The sequence below is a fragment of the Montipora capricornis genome, chromosome 2, assembly GCF_036669925.1.
Source record: "Montipora capricornis isolate CH-2021 chromosome 2, ASM3666992v2, whole genome shotgun sequence".
NCBI lineage: Eukaryota > Metazoa > Cnidaria > Anthozoa > Scleractinia > Acroporidae > Montipora > Montipora capricornis.
In genome coordinates this window covers 64,534,467-64,551,966 of record NC_090884.1, presented here as the reverse complement: position 1 = coordinate 64,551,966, position 17,500 = coordinate 64,534,467, and the positions used below count along the sequence as shown (strand labels likewise).

At 39.8% G+C, this 17,500-nt stretch overlaps 2 protein-coding genes across 4 annotated transcripts in view; one reads left to right on the top strand and one right to left on the bottom strand.

Moving 5' to 3' along the window:
- Nucleotides 1–17,500, bottom strand: part of LOC138031474 (TNF receptor-associated factor 2-like) — a 527,459-nt gene that overhangs the window by 368,015 nt on the left and 141,944 nt on the right. The window lies entirely within an intron of this gene.
- LOC138031406 (E3 ubiquitin-protein ligase rnf213-alpha-like) overlaps nt 1–17,500 on the top strand; it is a 105,440-nt gene that overhangs the window by 29,488 nt on the left and 58,452 nt on the right. For all 3 annotated transcript variants that reach the window (XM_068879116.1, XM_068879105.1, XM_068879109.1), the window contains 13 exons: nt 1–153; nt 561–778; nt 2,630–2,944; nt 3,767–4,533; nt 4,721–4,860; nt 5,397–5,471; nt 6,178–6,284; nt 6,943–7,087; nt 7,530–7,752; nt 8,870–9,143; nt 9,782–9,910; nt 10,352–10,436; nt 14,798–14,972. The exon at nt 1–153 is cut by the window's left edge and continues 10 nt beyond it. In XM_068879116.1, coding sequence (XP_068735217.1) covers nt 1–153; nt 561–778; nt 2,630–2,944; nt 3,767–4,533; nt 4,721–4,860; nt 5,397–5,471; nt 6,178–6,284; nt 6,943–7,087; nt 7,530–7,752; nt 8,870–9,143; nt 9,782–9,910; nt 10,352–10,436; nt 14,798–14,972 — 2,806 coding nt within the window. The remainder of the gene's footprint in view (nt 154–560; nt 779–2,629; nt 2,945–3,766; nt 4,534–4,720; nt 4,861–5,396; nt 5,472–6,177; nt 6,285–6,942; nt 7,088–7,529; nt 7,753–8,869; nt 9,144–9,781; nt 9,911–10,351; nt 10,437–14,797; nt 14,973–17,500) is intronic.

Here is a 17,500-nt window from a genome sequence, read left to right as displayed (position 1 = left end):
CTCTTTACCGTCAGTCGCTTGATGCTCTCAGTGATGAAGTTCTGAATGTGGGTAATGAACTTGCACAAATGAGACGCCCAGAAATCGAATGCTTAAGAACAGTTATTGGCTGCAAAGACTACATCTTTTGGCTTCGAAATGAGCTGAAGGGAGGTATGGACCATTTTGCTTTTGTTCAGTGGTAAATTGTACATTTTACTTACCGACTGATGGAATTTAGTTGTGTAATAATTTTTTCAGGCTAAACTGAAGTAAAGATATATATGTCTCGCACTCTGTATATACATATATATTTAACTTGTATAGTATTTCTGCCTGAAAGAGTTTTACATTCACACCCGAATCTCGCTTTATCCATTGAAGTTTGAAAGTTGTTTAGAGATCAGGGAAAAGACAAGAATATTTTTTTGCTACCGATGAGTGCCAACCCAGCTAGTTCAGTATATTGGGTTTTTCTTTGCTAGTAACTCAAAGCTTCGCACGATCCGCCATTTCCTTTGTACATTTTCATTTTGATTTTTTAATTACGTTATGATATCTATTATTTAATGGTTTATCAGGGAAAGAAGAAGTCAAGACATTAGTGGATCTTGCGATGATGTCAGCTGGAGAAAGCGATCTTGAAACTGACCGTGTGTCCTTGTTGCACACCACTGCTCTTGCATTTTCTCCTTTCATTTTTGATCTAAATAAGGAGGTTGGCTTCAATGAATTGATGAGCCTATGTGGCAGCGTGTGGAAAGAGATCAAAGACAACGAGAAGCTTCCAAAAATGCTGGTATGAACATATATTCGTCGTCCGATCCAATTTTCTGAACTGATTAGTCCGCCAATTGTCGTATATGCACTTGGTATGAGGGTGAGATATAAAAATTGATTTCTAGTTGCCCTAGTTTGGGTAAAAGATCAGAAAAATGGTCGGAATCTGCCCTTTTGTCGATCCTTTCATGTAAGTGTGCTTAGTAGATTAATGCTTTAAACGTCTCATGACAATTCATATTACAGCTATTCAATTCATTAACAATTCAATATTCTATAACAAAATCAATGAATTAGTCAAACTTCCCTTGATTTACGAAGGGTATTGTCACTTACAACGCGAGTTAAGACCGAGGGTCAAGTGAAATGCTTTGTACTAAAATGAATAATAGCAGCGGAGGAAGTGGAGCCAGCGAGCAGCAACGTTATCAACAACATTAAATATACCGGGCAAAATCGTGCATCGCGCCTGCAACCAGAATGCATTGCGCAGCAACCAAAATGCATTGCTCACCTTGAACAGGAGTTACAAAACACAAAGGGGAACGTTCATGGATCACTTAATTGGTAAACATTTTCAAACGCGCCCTTCCTTGTGGATACGCCATTTTGCACGCGGTGTTATTGGTAATGTAATGAATTTGAGAATACGGCTGAAACCTTTCAAACTAACATCTGTGAAAAAAAATTAATTACCTTCCAAACATATACCCTGCATTTTTACCGTTTTACTCCCTTACATTTTTTTAAGTAAGTAACGTTAGCTTTCGACATAACCTAGAACACGCAACATTTTGTTTATGTGTCAATCGCAAATGCGCATTTAACTTGTCTTTTGGACAGGCAAACGCAAGAGGTTTAAAAGTTACGAATTAAACCTCCCTTCGTTTCCAATTGTACCTTTTAATCTTTAACTATTTGTTCTATTACGCACATGCAAACATACCCCGCGAGCAGAGTCTCCTTCGATTTTCTTTGATAAGTCGGGAAGAAGAAGAAGAAGACTGGGCCAGCCGCCTCGACGTTCTTTGATTTGCCTCTCATCCAAAGAAATAGATGAGGCGGTCCAGTTTCGACTCTCAAATCTGTTTATTTTAATTTTTGCACATGATCAATCGCCAAGCGTCATCAATATTTTTTGAAAATTTACAAAAGCGTGGCAATTTTTAACGGTCTAAATTCCCATGAGTATTTCCTCCGAATTACGGTAGGTAAGGAACTTAATTTAAGTGTCTGGTCGTTTTAGCGCTGGAGCACTAATTGGGGACACTGTAAACTGAAATTAACAATTAACGCAAATCAAATCAAATCAAATGTTGGTTTGTGAGGAGAGAGGAAAACCGGAGTAACCAACAAACTCAACCCACATATGACGCCGAGTCTGGCAATCGAACTGGGCCACATTGGTGGGAGGTGAGTGCTCTCACTAATGCGCCATCCCTGCACCCCCTCGGTTACAGAAACTACAACAGTCTGCCAAGAAGCTAGAGATTTTTCAATAAAAAATGAAATGGCAATTTAATATAGTATGAACTTTCTTTGTTTCCAAATGATTCCTTGTTTGTCGTGTGTTGGCCAGAGGTGTTCGAATTGTTCGGAAATATCCAGACTTTTTGTTTTCGTTTTGTGGTTTTGTGATTACTGGTCACGAGTGACTGACACCTCATACATTTGAATTGTTAACGCATGCTCAATACGAAATGTCGAGGCGGCTGGCAGAGTCTTCTTCCTCTCCCCGACTTATCTGGGAAAATCGAAGGAGATTCTGCTCGCCGGATAATGTAAACAACAACAACAACGGTGGTAATTAAATTTCTTTAGGGTATACTAGTATATAAAAATTAATTAATTTGTTTCTTGTTTTATGCAGGAGGACATTTCGGATCACATCGATTGGTTAAAAGGAGTCAAAGATGACCATGCGATTTCATCTTTAACATTGGTGCAAGCTATAAATGAAAATGGTATTTATTGCATTGGAAGACCGGACGACCTTACGAGCAGGCAACCTTATGACAAGACAACTGTTGATTCCGTAGTAAATTTACTTCTGCCCTCCACAAGCAATGGAAAACCAGCTTTCAAGGAGTACACTTTGGAAAAACTTAAAGAGCTCCAAAGTAAATTAGCTCTTATTTCTGGGAAACGGTCATCGGGACAAGACGATGTGGACAGATTTGGCCAGGTAACATGATCTAATTGCTATTATTTTTAGACGCCAATACCGTATTACATTGGCCGCCAGTTGGGACAACTGAATTGCTGAAGAGCTTACGTGAGGAATCCATTTCAATGAGGCGATGCCAACTTCAAATTTTCACCTAATCATAGGCCGGAAAAGTGAGTTATATTGGAATCTCTCTTCTAAGCAAAACTATGGGAGGATCGAGATATAACAATATAACATAGTGAGGCCGTGCACAGACTCTCACCTGGAACCAGACTCCTTAGGGGAATGGTGGGAATAACTCGGATTGGACCTTATTTACCTTCATTACCCTATTTATTATATACTCAAAAGAATATCGCGTTTCTGATTGGTTAATGATTAATGCATAAATAGGTTATAAGTACAGAGTGCAAAAGAGGTTTTAGAGTGCAATACAGAAGTTGCTATGAAAACACAGCAATTGTGTAATTTAGTTGAGTATACAATAAAAATCGTATGAAATTTCTTATGCATTTCGTGATTTATGGTCACTCGTGACGTTTCGAAATTCTCAAATTTTGAGAACTTTCAAAACACCACTTGTGCCCATAAATAGCGAAATAAACTCACGTTCGCACGATTTCCTATACTCACCGCTAAGAATTTTTTTCTAGGATATGTTCCAATCTTATACGAGGGATCCATTGCATCGGCCACTCTTTATATTTGACACTGAATTGCTTAACCTAAGCGAACCAAAACATGCAATCATAATCCGGATAAATAACGTTTTTTCGTTGCGTTTCTAATATCCACAAATTCTTTGTATGTGGTCACGGTTTTTCATTTCGCTGACAGATTCTACAAGGAGTGATTCAACTTGGCCAGTGTTACGTAAACCTTTGTGAAGTTGGGGACGTGACTATCCTCGACTGGAACAAGGAATATAAGTGCAAAAGCACCATGATGGGAACAGATATCATCAAAGAGATTGATTCCCAAAGCAAAGAATTCGAGAGAAGGTGTGAAGTAATCAAGGAGAGCATAAACTCACAGAGAATGGAGCATCCAGAACTGAATTATTTTACGACTCAACAGCTACTCTTCTTGCGCAAGGAACTCGCCACTTTAAGGCAAACGGGTACCATAAATTCTATGAACATGCAAGTTTACAGCCTCCTCGAAAAAGTGCACCCAAAAATTCATCCATTAAGCCTGCGAGAAGTGCTCATTGAAGCTGGGATCTTGTCAGATATCGCCGACTTTTTTGATGACATCGACAGTGTTGATTCTGACCAATCACAAACGCCCCCTGGTGTACAAGAAGATGATCGTGCCGATGTTGACAAACAAGATAACATTGAAGAAAAATACGAGGACCTCCTGAGTCATGTTGAGAAGTTGGGGTACCCAGATACTGAACGTCTCGTTACAGCGGCTCTTGTCTCCGATCCTGAGGGCTCTGTCGCAGAGCTTGTGGTGTGGTGTGTTCAAAACAAAAACAACGAGAAATTGATCGATGAACTGTTCGACGAAGCAAAGAAAAGCTTAAGATTTAAAGACATAGTCGGCGAAGAATTATCGCTCTCCTCACAAGATTCAGCATCCAGCGATGATAACGAAAGGTAATGAAAAATTATGACGGTTAACTAAGTGCATGTCGTTACGTTTTCGCTTGAAATACGAAAACCCGGTTGTTGACAAAAAGGTCAATTAATCCACGCGCCACTGGTAGATTTCTCTACTGAAAAACGACTGAATTATTGAAAATCGTGCATCCTGCTTCATTCAATTCCATGCTGTTTTTGTTAGTTTGACAAAAGACCTAGAGGTGGAAGAGTTGGGTGATCATGCATCAGAGGAAAACACACTGGATGAAACCGGAGCGGGAACTTACTTAAGCTTGAAAGAGATGGGCGTATTTCTATCATATTTGGCCCGGTATGGCGATGGTACGTACCCTATCTTCATGTTATACAAATTTTACTATAATATGAAGGAACGAGATACATTGCGCTTTTCACAAGCATTTGAAATCTGAAAATTTAAATTCTAATTATGGGGTAGACTTTGCCTGCAGAAAATACCTAGCAGGCCTTTGAAAACGAAAACTGAAAAAGTGGGTCAACATCTTTGGAGATTTTCAAGTTGCACGAATAGCACTTGACGCTTTTCAACAGAATGTCGCACGAACACTTACATTTCAACAGAATGAGCGGCCAGGGTGTAATTTGAAGTGCAACATATTCCCATTAAATCCATCAGCCCAGTCAAAAAAACGTGCACACGCAAGGACAGAGAAAAACTCGGCGGACTAGGGTAGGAATTGAACCCACGATATCGTATCTTTACCAACTGAGGCACAAGGTCGACAGACGGAAGTAGGTCACGGGAATTTGAGAGAACTTTTCACGGCAATAAGCACGCCACTCCACTACACACACTTTACTCAAGGAAAGAACTCATATCTAGTATTGTTTATTAACAGAGGGAAGGCAGACGAGGAGAGAATTTCCAAGTTACTTGAAAAGAGGGATACCCAATCTAATTCTGGCACGCAAAGGTAGGGTATTTAAAAGCTGTTACTCTCTTGATGAGGTTCTTCAGTAAACAAATGAAGATTAATTTAATGATTAAAGTGGCGCAAACGTAACCTGTGGCTCAGTTGGTTGAGCACCGGGCTGCCATGCTGGAGGTCGTTAGTTCGACTCCGACCGAACTAACACTCAGAGTCTTGTAAAAAAGTAAAAAACATGGTGCATTTATATAGCGCCCTTTCGTCTCAAAGGCGCTTTACAATGATCAATTTACCCCCAGCGGACCGGAAGCATATACCAGCAAATGTAATTACACCAGCAAATGGGTAGGGGTTCACATTTTCTCGGGTAAGGACTATAAACCGTAGGCCCCGTCTCACAACCTTTATTGTTAATCAACACCCCTGTGGTGTTGTGGTCTGTCTTCCTTTCACACAGCATCATAAATGCGTAGGTTGGATTGGGTGGGTGGTTGAGATGAAATATGGACTGATAGGGGCTGCCAGAGACGCCTTTACAAGCTGACGTCCTTTCTCACTCCCGAGAGAGAATTATAAACCGCCACGGGACTTTGTAATTTATCCTAAACCATAAACCACGAAAAAAATTGTCCACTCCGTTTGACCTATCATAGTTCCAACTTGTCTTATGTTGGGGACTTCTCCTTTATGTCCTTAACGCAATTTACTTGGGAAGGCTGTTTTATTTTAAAATTATTCTTTTAAAATACAGAACATGTTTTTCCTGCTGTACTTGCACTGTATATGGGAGATGGCACTCAAAGTCTACCAAATAGCGACGAGGTCCTTGTTTGCACCTCTGAAACAACATCAGAAGAGGTATACATATTACCGCCTTTTTTTGTCAGCCACTTTTGAAATATGTTAACGAGATTTTGGTTACAGAGAATCTCTTCTGCTCTCTCTCGGTTTGTTATACTTCGATAAACTGCAAAACTACGAGACTGTTGCCTGTTGTGCTAAAGAACAATTCAAATCGCTCCCTTAAACAGTTTTTTGAAGAGGTTATTTTTTCTGACCGGAATTAATTCACCGAACAGTCACCGTTTCTTCTTACCTTTCGTTTGTTTGTTCGGATGTTCTACCACTGAGAAGGAGGAGATTCAAGAGACTCTTTTGAAGTTTGACTGAGTCAAGAGACTCTTTTGAAGTCTGACTGAAAATTGTCGAAATGTAGCATTCTTGCAATTTTAGGTCACAATCAGCGGTCACTGAGTTATCACAAGCCACTTTTATAAATGGTGACCTCCTTTACATTCCTTTGTATGTTTATCAGTTAATTAGACCTACTGCCCTCATTTTGAAACAAATATTCTTTTGAAATGTGCTCGTCGTAGTGGGGCTATAAAGGCTTATTAGCGTTAAAAGATAAGAATATTTTTATCTGGTCGCCATCGTGAAAGAGGTCTATTGAGGTCTAAGTTAAGTCTTTAAAAGTTTCATAAGAATGTGATTCTCCTGACATTTTCCTCTATAGGTTTCGTTGTTATGGCGTCGAGCCCTTGCAGAGACAGGGGAGAAAATCTATTGCCTTGTTCTTGGAGATCTATTAAAATATGACGTCAGTCAAAAGGTGGTTGACAGCTTACATACGCTCATGAAAGATTATCCCTCGAATGAAAGTAAGAATTTCCATTTCTCAAGTACTTCTCAGGAACTCGAATTCTTGGTTACTCAATCAGAGCTCGAGGAATTTTTTCCTTTTCGTAATTTTCATTATGATTTCTACCTTACATTAACTCGAATTCCTTAAAACTGAGGTTCGAGTAAGCAAAGAGTAAACTGTTTGTATAAATTGAACCTTCGAATGCTAACTGCCCTTTTTAGATTATGACATAGTTTTAGGGGATTTGTTTGACTGTGGAGCTCTTTGCCAGCGTGCACAATTCAAACTTTTGCCAGAAACATGTCATTATCGTGCGATCAAGGGGCCTGGAATTGGAAAACAAAGCAACAGACCAGAAAAGGTCTGCTCGCTTCCGCTGGATATATTGTATAAAGAGGCCTGGACTATTTGTCTTTCAAACAAGTAACACTGGATTAATGTTATCTTCTTTTATAAAGGCCTTGGCCTCGTGATCTTGTGTAACGGAGAAAATGAGGAATATGCTCATATAGTGGCATCTTTGGAAGAATACAAAGTGGATGGAATACCGAGAATTCCTCAGTCAAAAGAACTCAGGCGCTACCTAAAAACCCAATTCAACTCACCACAAGAAAAAGAAGGACTTTATCGTAACAAACCTGTCATTTGGAAAGCAGCTGCAGAAGTTGAAAGAGCAAACAAGTAGGTTTAACAGATTGGTTCGCAAGACCGTTATGCGCTCTTTGATAGTCTTCCAAGATGGCGTTGCTATAGTTCATCTTGTCATGTTTTAAAGATGGGATCTGGTTCCCAAAATACTGTGTCCTATTCCAAGCAAGCAAGGCAGAAACATTTTGAGATCAACTATGTGTTTCGCTAAAAAGCTGCAACGACAGTTGATCCCTGATTGCAGAGGTTTCAAAGTATATCCAATTAAGTAGCGAGAAAGCAAATGCAAGCTGATTATTCCGGTTTTCTCCTATCACAGCAAGGCTTTTTGAAAGTGCCTTTAATTTGATTGTCTTTACGAAGGATCAGCCCTCAAGGCGGCTTGAACCAGTTTCAACGCTTCCAAGTGACGCTCTTATTAGAAGAATCGGCACCACAATCGGCAATATTGTGGTACCAAATGAAACACGAATTATTGCTGAACAAGATACAGTCATTATTGTGACGTAATATGTTACCGTGACAACGGGCAAGCGCTGTAAAAAATCCCCTTTATTTTGTCTTTAGTTGCTTATATCTTACATCACAATAATGATAACATCTTGTTTGGAAATAATTGGTGTTTCATATAGTACCATAACATTGCTGTTACGTGATACAGTGTTGTAGTGTTATTAGATCTAAACAGAGGGTCTTCCAAGTGTTGAAACCCTTTCGAGCCTCCTTAATTATTCGACAAAATAAACAAGAATAAACGGCTTATTATGCGATACAAGATTTGTTGAATTCACACTTATTTTGCAATCTGGAATTCATAAAGACTATTATATCTGGTGACTGAAATCAGTCACGTGCATGTATTGTTATAACCGGAATAGAATGATCATCCTGAAAATCCAGGACAGGGTTTTGCTCTATTAACGGAATTATTTCTAAAAGCCACTAGTTGTCTGTATATAATGATCCCTTACAGAAGACCTTTATATAAAGGTCACGGCAATCAACATGCAGAATTTTGTCATAGCAAAATAACATGGATCGTTTAGGATGCATACCTAAAAGCAACGAAGAACTCTTTCTTTTAAAACCCGATAAAAACCTGCTCGGCGCCTTTTAAACATTACTTAAGGAAGTTCATATTTATTTGTAGCTTGAACGTTCGCGTTGTATCCTCCGCTAATCCTGGAGTAGGCAAGACTTTATTTGTCCAGAGGTTGGCAAAGCAAGTGGAAGATCTTCCAAACAACGTAATCATGGCAGAGAGGTTGAAGGACCAAAACTGCGAGCCACCACCTCTTTGTGCCACGATCCCCTTTAATGACAAAAAAGGAAGTGTATTCGATGCTGTCGGTTTCTTTCTTCCACATACTCTTCCACCAGATCTTCCTTTCTCCAGGATCTTCCATCTTGACTGTTCCTGCACGGTATGTACTGGTGGGTTAATTCCCCCAGCTATCACATGTAGTTTTACACAAGCACGTAGGTCATTATAGGTACTTATATTTACGCAACCTGGGCATATGAAAGATAGACTATATAAAATTAGTCATATTATTCATCGTTCAACTCTAACGGGATATAAATCGAACTCACAGTAACCAGGTTCCAGTTGGCTCAGTTGGTGGCCAAAGAGCAGTGCAGCGCAATTGCATGGTCACGGATTCGAGCCCACGAGAAGCCTGCATGTTGTTCAGGCTTTTTTTTCGCAACTGCTTAATTTGCTACTGAACTGCGATGGTCTTTCATGTATTGCAAACTGAACAATTAGGCAAATTCTCAGAATCAGTGAAAATTTTGCCAGTGAAGGTAATAGACCAACTGCGGGCAGTTCATAGTGTAAGTATAAAACTCTCTACTGTAACATCTTGAGTATATAAACTTCCATCGAATTTAGTCACGTTTTAATATGCCTGATTTGCCGTCTCTTTTTTAAATAAATGCAGTACTGATTCAGTGTAACCGTCATCCAGCGACAAATAAATACGGGCAGAAGGACAGAGACACTATTTCCTTTTAAAGTCGGCTTAGCTTTTAATTAAACTAGCTATGTTTGAACCACCAGGTAACAAAAGATCTTGAAACTTTACTGTTTAATCTGTTCATCCTGGGTGAACTGGCAGATGATCGCGGGCGCATTTGGAGGAAAAAGCCACATGATCTTTACGTTCTCGAAATTAGTGAGACTTTTAAGGTAAGTGATTAGTTTTAACTTTCACTGTTTTCTTGTTACATCGCTGTCGTCAATTAGCCCTCCAAGCATTGCGAAACGAAAAGTACAATGGAAAGGAAAGGAACTTTTTATAAGTGTCTAGTCGTTCTTGCGCTGGAGCACTAATTGGAGACATTGTAAACTGAACTAGCAATCAACGTAAATCAAGTCAAATGTTGGTTTTTCAGAAGGTGGGAAACCGGAGTACCCTGAGTAAAACCTTTCGGTGCCTGAAGAAGAGAACCAACAAACTCAACCCACATATGACGCCGTGTCTGGAATCGACCCCGGGTCACATTGGTGGGAGGCAAGTGCTCTCACCACTGCGTCATCCCTGCAGGGCTATAAGAAATTTCAAGCATTGAATTTCATTATTCGTTTTTTTACACTGAATCTGTTAACAACGTCATTCTTTTTTCACAGGACCACGGTTTCAGATTTTTGGAGCTTCTTCCTTCACTTACTTGTCTTTCTCCTAACGAAACTCTTGTTCAAATGAAAAGGAAAGGTAAAGTTAACATAAAGCATTTAATGCAAGCAATTCCACTTTCTTCATGATACTTTGAACACATGTGCTATTTCTTATTTCATCTTTGTCAAAATGTTTATCAAAGAACAAATTTGTTGATAAAGTATTCTCGTTTGTCTCACGATGTTGTCACTTGTGGTGTAGATCGCGACGTTTCGACTGCATACTGCTAGTCTTCATCAGGCGATGAGGTCAACTGGTTACGTGTCACCTTTTAAACAGGATGCCCCGCTGTGATTGGTTGGTTTTCAGTAGCTGTGACTGGTGCATTTCGATCCTCGCTGTTTCGGTGTGTTGTTCCTTCGGCGGTCCGCTGTCGTACGGTTCTCCTGTTGTTGTGTTTTATTGATCGTGGGCATCCATGCTTCCGGAATTTCTATTCTACTATCCCTGTTGATATTGTTAGGGTGAAGTCTTATGTGAATCGCCTCTTTGACCCTGCGTGTGTACCAATGACGATCACGATCAACAAACTTTACTTCGTTCCAAAGCGATGTTGTTGGCTTGTTCTGAAACGGGGGAGGTCTGGGTATGGGCAAGTCGGATGTCTCTCTCATGTTCTTTGATTCTATCTTGCATAGGTCTTCCAGTCTCGCTGATGTAGACATGGAATCCTGTAAACCGTGTCATCTTGTTTAGTCGGCTCGACAGCGTTTTTCGGTCGCACTAGATGTGTTCTTAATGTAGTCTCCGACTTGAAATCAGCGCATGATGCGTTGCTGCTGTACATAGCGGCGAATTTGTTCCGATGGGCCTTTGACAAAGGGTAAAACCGCAATAGACTTGTAGTCGATCGTGGGCTCAGCACTGCTACTTGGTTTCCTGGTCTTGGTGATTTTCTGCAAGAAAGAAAGAGGGTAACCATTAGAGACATGAACAGAAGAGAGGTGCTTCTTCTCCTTGGAGATAACAGAGGGTTTTGTTACAAGACGTTTGGCGCGCTCGTAGAGGCACTTACACAATACACGTTTTACTGAATACGGGTGGTGGGAATCATACGCTAAGTACTGATCAGTGTGCGTAGGCTTCCTGTACACGCTGGTGGTGGTCTCTTAAAGTGCGGTTTCAAGGAAGTCAATTTTCAATTCAAGTCAATTTTTATTTGTACTCGCACAGAAATAACAATTAATACAAATTAGTGCTTAAAATATAAAATCAAGAGATTGCTAAGAAAAAGAAATTTTACAATCGTAGGTTCATTGTTCAGAGTTTGAGACGCCTAAATAGTTCATGGAACTAACCGAGTAGGGGACCCAAAGCAAGAAATACATGAGTCGAAGGACTAGGGATGCAAAATAATTGTTTTACCTAAAAAATATTACTTCATTACTGGGTTGCTAAACCCAGTCGGAATCTCGGTTTCATTTCGTCGGTTTTTCGTTTTCCATGTCGGGAAAAGTCTTGCCTTTCACTCCCCTGCTAAGTGGTGGCTTTGTGCATAGAGCTTTCTGTGCGTATTTTCTTAGGATCGAGAGGGTCGTGGGAAATGCGTAGATTTCTCTGGTGGACACAGTAGAACGATTAACTTAACCGACAATGGCGTCGAAAGTCATGTAACGCGAATGGCGTTTTAGTGGATCTTTGAACAAAATATACCCTTATGAAGCTCAATAATGGCAAGTCAATTGGATATACAGGCGGTGGAATCTTAAAAGCGACGAGTAATGGACTTCGACAACAATCTATCGCCCGTCGAGCCGAAATCAAAGTGAGCTGTATTTACCTGAAGTACATGGTAATTTAACACGATCGAGTTTCTTGTCTTCACGCACGCAATGAAATAGGAAGAGGTTTTCGCCTCTAAGAGCAAATATGTTGTTTGTTTCAATAAATTTTTCGCTGGAAAAGGATTCTGTGGTATTTTCTGCCTTTGTGAATTATAATATCATGTTGTGTATTGAATTTTCGAGCTTAAGGTTGAAATGTGATATGGGAGAAGTTTTTTAGTATTGCTCTGTAAGCAGGAAGGGTTCACAGGCCTGTTGGAAGCGTGCTTGAGTTTCAACAAAATGAGCCCCAAAATCAGTGAAGAATTGTGACGCAGTTGAATAATAAAGTAGCTGCTATTTCCAAAATGATGGAATTACCTGGTTAGAATAAATAACGTCGTACGCGTCTTGGAGAGTAAATTTTGACTTTGCATAAACAAGACTTGGGCGATTGTGATCTTTGTTTTGACTTCGCTCATTTCATTGCCAAACTTTATAACACTTGAAAGAAAAAGAAACTTACAAAAACCCGGTATCTTGCCATCATTTGACACAGATACTTCACTGTTTGGCGAGTAAACATGCCGCGGTAACTTCATCACGGCGCCCGCTGAATTCCGACGATGTCACTTTCGATTTTGCGATTTATTTGTGCAGCCGAAACGTACAATAACAAAATTGAACGTTGCAAAAATCCCCCAAAATGTTTGTCGCTGATCGTAACTTTTTACATTCTATATTCACGGTTCAAAATAAATGTTGTTTTCATGTCGTAAATATGTTTTTCTAGCTTTTTCTCTAGCGATCGTCCTGGAAACTTCCTTCTGCTCTTTCTAAAAACTTTGTATCAATATTTATTTACTTTTGCATCAATATTTGTTTTTGCATAAAGCAAGCTAACAAAATCTGTACCTTGCTGAGTTCGCATTTGTCAGCGTTAATAGTATTTTCGGTCCGGTGCTTCTGTTTTATGAGGGGTATATTATTTTGGTCTCCCATCCAAACACTAACCCCACCGAAGAGGGATTAACTTCAGTGAACTTCGGTATTACAAAGCTGTCAGATGCTCAGAGGGCACGCTTAAACTTGTGGTGAAAAGAAGTTTATCAACATGTCAGCCCAGAAGCCAATGTTTCTCACTTCCCATTTATTTTCTTCAATCTTTCTGGGTTCAGTACTTTGCTAGTAACCACATGTCTTCTCAGACTATTTACCCAAGACTTCTACCATGGCACTACAATGATAGACAATACCAAAACAATATCGTGCACTGTTAGAGCTACATATTACGCAAGGACAGATCTGTTTCGTCGTACGAACGTGTGAGGACCTGTGAGCCAAAGGGCCTCGTCTGGTATGACTTCTTAATGACCCCCCAACTTGAAAAAAATTGTCTGGAACGGTGCACGTACCACAGGCGACCCAGTGTACCCTCACGGAGGGTCTAGTTAATTTAAGTAACAGTTAAAGATTACATAATCGTAAAACATTAGGAATCAATAATAGTATTATAACCATCAATCACAGAAGTTTTGATATATTGACGAAAACTGGAAAACGGCTAGACTTTCTTAACATCAATAAACATCAACGAATGCCGTATATTGCATTGAGTGGTATGAACAGTTGTAACAAACAGATTATCAATCCGTGATTACTAGAGGGGCTTAGTTTATGGTACCACTGATAAACAAAGGAGAGAATTTCAAGATGAATTATAGTCGTTCTCTGTCTCCATGGTGAAGCGAATGGAAGGCTGCTGGTTGTTCAGATGCTGTAAGAAGGTATCGACGTTTCCGCGATCCAGGATGGTGAAAGTGTCGTCAAAGTAGCGTTTCCAGATCCTAGGTTTGTAGGCTGAAGTATTTATTGCCTGTTGTTCGAAACTCCCCATGTATAGGTTAGCAATAACAGCGGAGACCGGGCTTTCCATGGCTGCTCCTTCTAATTGTTCGTAAATTGATCCGTTATACTGGAAGTATGTGGAGCTCAATACGCACAATACGTACAACTTCGCCGCTGCCTACAGCTATGCAAGACTTGCCCGTACCCAGACCTCAGCCGTTTCAGAACACACTAACAACACCAGACACAACCCGCTTTGGAATGAAGTAAAGTTTATTGATCGTGATCCTCATTGGAACACACGCAGGGTCAAAGAGGCGATTCACACAAGACTTCACCCTAACAATATCAACAGGGATAGTGGAATAGAAATTCCGGAAGCATTGATGCCCACGATCAAGAAACACAACAACAGGAGAACCGTATGACAGCGGACCGCCGAAGGAAAAAAAAAAACCTAAACAGCGAGGATCGAAATGCACCAATCACAGCTGCTGAAAACCAACCAATCGCAGCAGAGCATCCTGCTTAAAATGTGACGCGTAACCAGTTGACCTCCGGCATCGCCTGATGTCGCGATCTACTTCACAAGTGCACACAAACGATAATACTCTATTATTCTGGAACTTCACCACGATGAATAACAGCAACCTTTTTTACGGATTGTAAGTTGTTAAAACTTCGAGGGCATCATTTCAAAAAAGGTCCTTTTCGGTGAACATATTTTGGTATCATTTTCATAATCGACCGTAAATCGATAATTAATTTATTACGTAAACATTTAAGCCCAAAAGGAGAGCCAACCTTTGTTTGACGAAGAAGAATTTGAGAGCGAGGCAGTACAGAGAGTCTGGCAGTACCTTCGACTCTTCAATGAAGATCCTCGAAAAATCCAGGACTTTCACTTTGACGCTCAAGGAATAGGAGGGAGTCCAAGAGAATGCCTCGAGACATTGATCAGGTTTGCATTAAAGGAACTAATTGGCTCAAACTAAGGGCAGGTTCTTTTGGTACCATTCCGGAATAGAAAAATATGGAATAGACGGTCATGATTCGTGTTCTTTTGGGACCTATTTCGTTTGATTCTGCTCCTGGCAGCAGAATTAATGGAATGGCCACAATACGGTTCACTTGGAGTAGGCAGAACATGCGTTCTTTTGGGAAAGCTTTGGCGGAAAATGATACGGGGCCGGCCGGTCGTCCGCCGGCGGCTTCAAAATTGTAAAAAATTGAATAGAATAGCGATCCAAAATGTCTATCGTAGATGCGAGTGTGCGTGACCTTTGTTCTGTTTCTTTACCGGTGGTAGAACAAGAAGAGCTGTCAGTTTGTGTTATTGAAAAAAGTGGCCTTGCACGGTCCAAAGAAATGACGTTGGCATACATTGGTTTCCTCGACAAACCATTGTATCCGAGCATGTTTACGCCGCCGTCCTGCACTGCGCAAAACACTCACAAGTACAAAAAATTCTTCGTCATCTTCGACCTTAAGGTTTTTGCAAATGAAGCAAACCAAAAAATCGAGGAAACCGCTAAAAAAACTGGTACTTTGGCCATATTTCAAGATTTCGTATTACAAACTTTCAAAGAAACCTTTTGCCAACTCAACTGGCGCAGATGCGTATAAAATTGTGCCCAGCTCACCTTCGCTAATAGTATTCAGTTTTCAGAATATGAGTTCTTTTGCGAATTGATACTTCATGTATTATGTATTAGTATCACCCAACTGGACTATTGCAAATCCTGCATTTTGATTGGCTACGCTACAAGAATACTAGTAGTAATAGTCCTCGAGTAGCGAAAAGCGTGACGCTTTCTTTCGTTTTATTCCCAAATAAATATTTCTTTAACTTGCATTTGCTAACTTTATTATTGCCTTTTCTGTCCGACTAGTTGGGTGATACTAAAACAATTAGACCCTTCGCCCTCAAGGGTCACGGGGCAATAGCCCATTCCATTTGACCCGTAACCCGCAAGGGCAACGGGTCTAATTGTTAAATAGCCAAGATACAAGAATGCACCCTGAGACTCTCTAATATATCCAGAAATACAAGTAAGTAGATGCGCGCCGATTTCAATAAGCATCGCAGTGTCCCCGTTCCCTTTTTTTCAACTTCAACATCAATCTTATTTGTTATTATTATTTATTTATTTATTTTAGTCACCCATACATGTACAATGTAAATAATTATAGTTACAAATATTGAAGCAGTGACAAGGAAGCCCAAAGAAGCTGGAAGCGTATGCGAGTAGCCTTCCCTTGGGCTAAGATTTAATGACAAAGTGCATGACTTTAAATACAGGACGGGCAGGCGTTGTGCGTTCTAAAAAATTGTCTTTCAATGACACAGTTTTTCAGGATTAAAGAAAAAAAAATATACATAGAAGGTGATCTGACTATTGTGACTGGTAGAGAATTCCCGACTTTAGGTCCCTAATAAATGATACTAATTTTTTTTAATAGTAGTTCGAGTATTGTTACATTATTGAGATTAGTTCGAGTATTGTATTGATGAAATTGATCACAAGTAGTGAAAGAACATTGAAAAGTAACTGGCAAAAGATTGTGCTGATACGAATACATGAAAATGGCGATGGAAAAGGGAATTAATACTGAAGATATCAAGGAGCCTAAGTTGACAAAATAAAGGAGCGGTATATATTTGCAAGATAGTCAGCTTTTGCTATCAGCCGCACTATCCGCTTCTGCAAAAGGTAAATTCAATGTAGGTTAGAGCCGTAGGTGGAGGACCAGGCCACATTGCAATGAAATAAATAAGGATAAACGAGGAAATAATACAAGGACAGCGCATTTTAGAAGAAAAATAAAAGCGATCTTTGGCAATAATTCCAATAGACTTCGAAATCTTCTTTGAAACAAGACTAATGTGAGGTTTCCATGAAAGATGATGGTCAATGAGGACACCAAGGAATTTAGTTTCGGCAACTTGCTCAGAACCACAGTATTTTGCAAAACCAGCGGGACATTAACATTAATTTTCTTTTGCCTTAAATGGAAAAACATAAAATTAGTTTTTCACAAATTCAAGGATAACTTATTTGCTTTTAGCCAAATCGATATTTTTGTAAGTTCGTTACTAACGATGGAAATGAGTTCATGAGGATCCTTATGAGAACAAAAAATACTAGTATCATCGGCAAATAATAGTGATTGAGTCAAGCTAGAGACAGTTGGTAGACCGTTTACATACACAATAAACAGGAGAGGCCCAAGAATTGAACCCTGTAGGACACCATATGAGATTTTCCTGTTGTAGGATCTAGAGGAGCCCAAACTGGACCAAGTGAGTTCGGTTTTCAAGATACCTGTTAATCCAATCCAGAGCAATGTCTCGAATACCATAGTAATGCACTTTTTTACACAATATTTCATGATTAATGATATCACACGCCTTAGACAGGTTTAAAAAAAACGCCTGAAGTTGTTTCATTACTGTCAATAGCTGACGATATGTTACAAATTAAACCA